General features: G+C 46.1%; 1 protein-coding gene across 1 annotated transcript; it reads left to right on the top strand.

Annotated features, from left to right (window-relative positions):
* The first annotated feature begins 377 nt into the window (after nucleotides 1-377).
* LOC149260711 (uncharacterized) lies at nucleotides 378-926 on the top strand. Its single transcript, XM_089460946.1, has one exon. The coding sequence runs from the start codon at nucleotides 378-380 to the stop codon at nucleotides 924-926; it is 549 nt and encodes a 182-aa protein (XP_089317072.1).
* The last annotated feature ends 2,269 nt before the right edge of the window (nucleotides 927-3,195 follow it).

The following is a 3,195-nucleotide window of genomic DNA, read 5'->3' on the forward strand; positions in this document are numbered from 1 at the left end:
CATCTTGGAATATTAGAGGCTTAAACAGCAAAGGAAAACAGAGACATCTGGCAGCAAGACTGAAGAAGGACAAACCCCAAATTATGCTTATCCAAGAAACTAAAATCTCAGGCCAAAAGATGGAGGAAATTCTCAATAAAATAAAACCGAGATATGAACACGTAACTATAGATGCCAAAGGGAGTGCAGGAGGGATAGACATTATTTGGAATCCAGCAAAATTCCTAGCCGACTGGTGGATAGGAATGCCAAGAATCCTGACAGGGAGATTCAGGCTCATAGGGCAAAGCGAATGGGTGGCAATCTCGGCTGTCTAGAGGCCCCATACCCGTGTTGATAGAGGCCTGTTCCTCAACCAGTTGGCAAAGCTCAGAAATATGCACCAGGAGCAGAGATGGATCCTGGCTGGCGACTTTAACTTAATCACTTCCAGAGAAGAGAAAAAAGGTGGCATAAACAGAGAAGACCCGGAGATGGAAAGATTCAGAGACGTTCAAACAAAATTAAGAGTGGTTGATATCCCAACCATAAATAGGAAATTCACCTGGAATAATAGAAGAGGCGGGACCAAACAAATTGCTTCAAGACTGGACAGATTCTTAGTCTCAGAACACATAATTGGGCTAGACATCTTCTACGAAGCCTCCATCCTACCCTCAATAGGGTCCGACCACTGGCCAATAAAGCTTGAAATAGCCCTGAACAATCCGAATAAAAAGAGGCCCTTCCGGTTCGAGTCCTTCTGGCTTAGAGCCCCTGATTTCATAGACAAAGTAAGGAGCTGGTGGCAGGACAACAAGAGTGGAAAGGAAGGCCGCAGCAAAATGCACTCTTTTCAGCTCAGACTCAAAGAAATCAAGAGCAAAATCAAGAAGTGGAACAGGGAAGAATTCGGCAATATTCAACAGGAGCAAGGCAAACTTTAGTCCAGATTGGAAAGAATACAGCAGCAAATCATCTCGGAAGGCCGAAATGAAGAGTTGGCTGAAGAGGAAGGCAGAGTAATCACTCAACTGGAAGAAAGACGAAAGCAAGAGGAAATTTTGTGGAAGTAGAAATCTCGGGTCCAATGGTTAAAAGAGGGGGAAAAAACTCCAAATTCTTCCATAAAGCAATGTTGAGTCACCGCCAGCACAACAGAATCTTCTCCTTGAAAGACAGTCAGGGAAACAGAGTGACGCAGCAGACAGAAATAGAACAACTCTTGGTGAATCACTTCAAAGGCATTCTCACTGAGCCAAATGTCAACAGATCTGAGGACATAGACAAGGTTTGCCATCATATCCCTAAGAAAGTCTCCAGAGATCAAAACCTAGCTCTGCTCAGGGTAATCACCAAGGAAGAACTTGAAGAGGTAGTTAACAAAATGCCGAAAAATAAGGCCCCGGGTCCTGATGGCTTCACCATTGAGTTCTACCAGGCGGCCTGGAGTTTTATGGGGAATGACCTGCTAGACATAGTGGAGGAATCCAGGTGTTCAAAGTGCATGCACCAGGGCCTGAATGCCACATTCCTGGCTCTAATCCCGAAGAATGGCTGCTCGGAGGAACCGCAGGGCTTCAGACCCATCTCCCTTTGCAATGTTGTTTATAAAATTTTAGCAACAGTCATGGTTAACAGGCTAAAGCCGATCCTACCGGATCTCATTGCCCCGGAGCAAACAGGCTTTGTCAAAGGGTGCCAGATCACAGATGGCATCATCATGGCCCAGGAAGTGATTCACTCCTTAAAAAACTCCCGCACCCCAGGTATGCTTATTAAACTTGATTTGGCTAAGGCGTTTGATCGCCTTAGCTGGGGATATCTGAAAAGCATTCTAAGAGCCTATGGCTTTGACCAAAGATGTATAAATTGGATCTTATCCATGGTTGGCACTCCCGTGATGTCAATACTTTTAAATGGCACCCCCTCTGAAGCCTTCACTCCCTCCCGCAGGCTCAAGCAAGGAGACCCCCTGTCTCCTTTTCTCTTCATACTAGCTGTGGAAGGCCTGGGTAGGTTGGTTAAGGCTCAAGTCTCCAGGGATCAGCTAAAGGGTCTTCGAATCTGCGGGAATGATACACCGGTTTCGCACCAACAATTTGTAGACGATGTGATGCTTTATGGTCAAGCCACGCTGAGAGAGGCCCAAGGTGTCATCAAAACCCTATCTGATTTTAGCAAAGCTTCTGGGACGGAGATTAATAAGGACAAATCGGAAATGTTTTTCTTCAACACCTCGCAGGCTGCCCAAAGGTTCTTAGCGCGCACTCTGGGCTTCAACATCGGAACCTTCCCGTCAAAATACCTAGGCATTATGTTGCATGAGCATCAATACAGGACGGCCAACTGGGAACTTCTAACAAAAAAAATCCGAAAAAAGATGGAAAACTGGACCTTTCGCTCATTGAATGCCCCAAGCCAGCTAATCCTTCTGAAAGCTGTTCTGCAGGCTATGCCAATATACCAGATTTCATGCAAATCCATCCCAAAGATTGCAAGCCAAAAGCTGGTCGCCATGTTCAAAAAATTCCTATGGCAAGGCACGAGCAAATCCAGAAAGTGGGCCTTAATTTCTTGGGAGTGGCTAAGTCGACTCCCCAAAGGTGGTGGTTTAGGGCTACGAGACCCCTTTGTCCTCAACCATGTCATGGGTGCAAAGATCTGGTGGAGGTGGACTCAGGGAGGCCCTGACCTATGGAAGGTGATATGGAAAAGAAAATACGATGCGGCAAGGGAACCCGAAGGAAGACTGAGAAGTGACATAGAGATTAGAGGTTCCGCGATTTGGAACCTGGCGAGGGGCAACAAAGACCTGATAAGAAATCATAGCTTTTGGGAAATACAAGTCGGGGACAAGGCCAGGTTCTGGGAGGAATCATGGTAGCAACGCAAAAGACTCATCCAAAAGGACAACCTTCACGTCATCCACGCTTTCACGTCCCAGGCTGAGGCAACAACCGTCGGCAATTTCTGGAAACCAGACGAAGAAGGATATTGGCGCAATTGGAAACAGAAAGAGGATTGGGAAGGGGCCCCAGAAACTGACAGATGGAGCGAGTATTACACAGAGATGGCATCTCGTAAGGTAGCAAGGAAAACATGATCCGACATTCTTCGATGGGGTAAACAAATTCAAGGCAATTTCTCAATAGCAGAAGCCTACTACCAAAAAGTCAATCAAAATCAACAGCCAGAAATCAAACAATGGAAAAA

Source organism: Pinus tabuliformis, chromosome 6 (assembly GCF_031772625.1).
Source record: "Pinus tabuliformis cultivar Carrire ecotype Pingquan chromosome 6, CPIR1, whole genome shotgun sequence".
NCBI lineage: Eukaryota > Viridiplantae > Streptophyta > Pinopsida > Pinales > Pinaceae > Pinus > Pinus tabuliformis.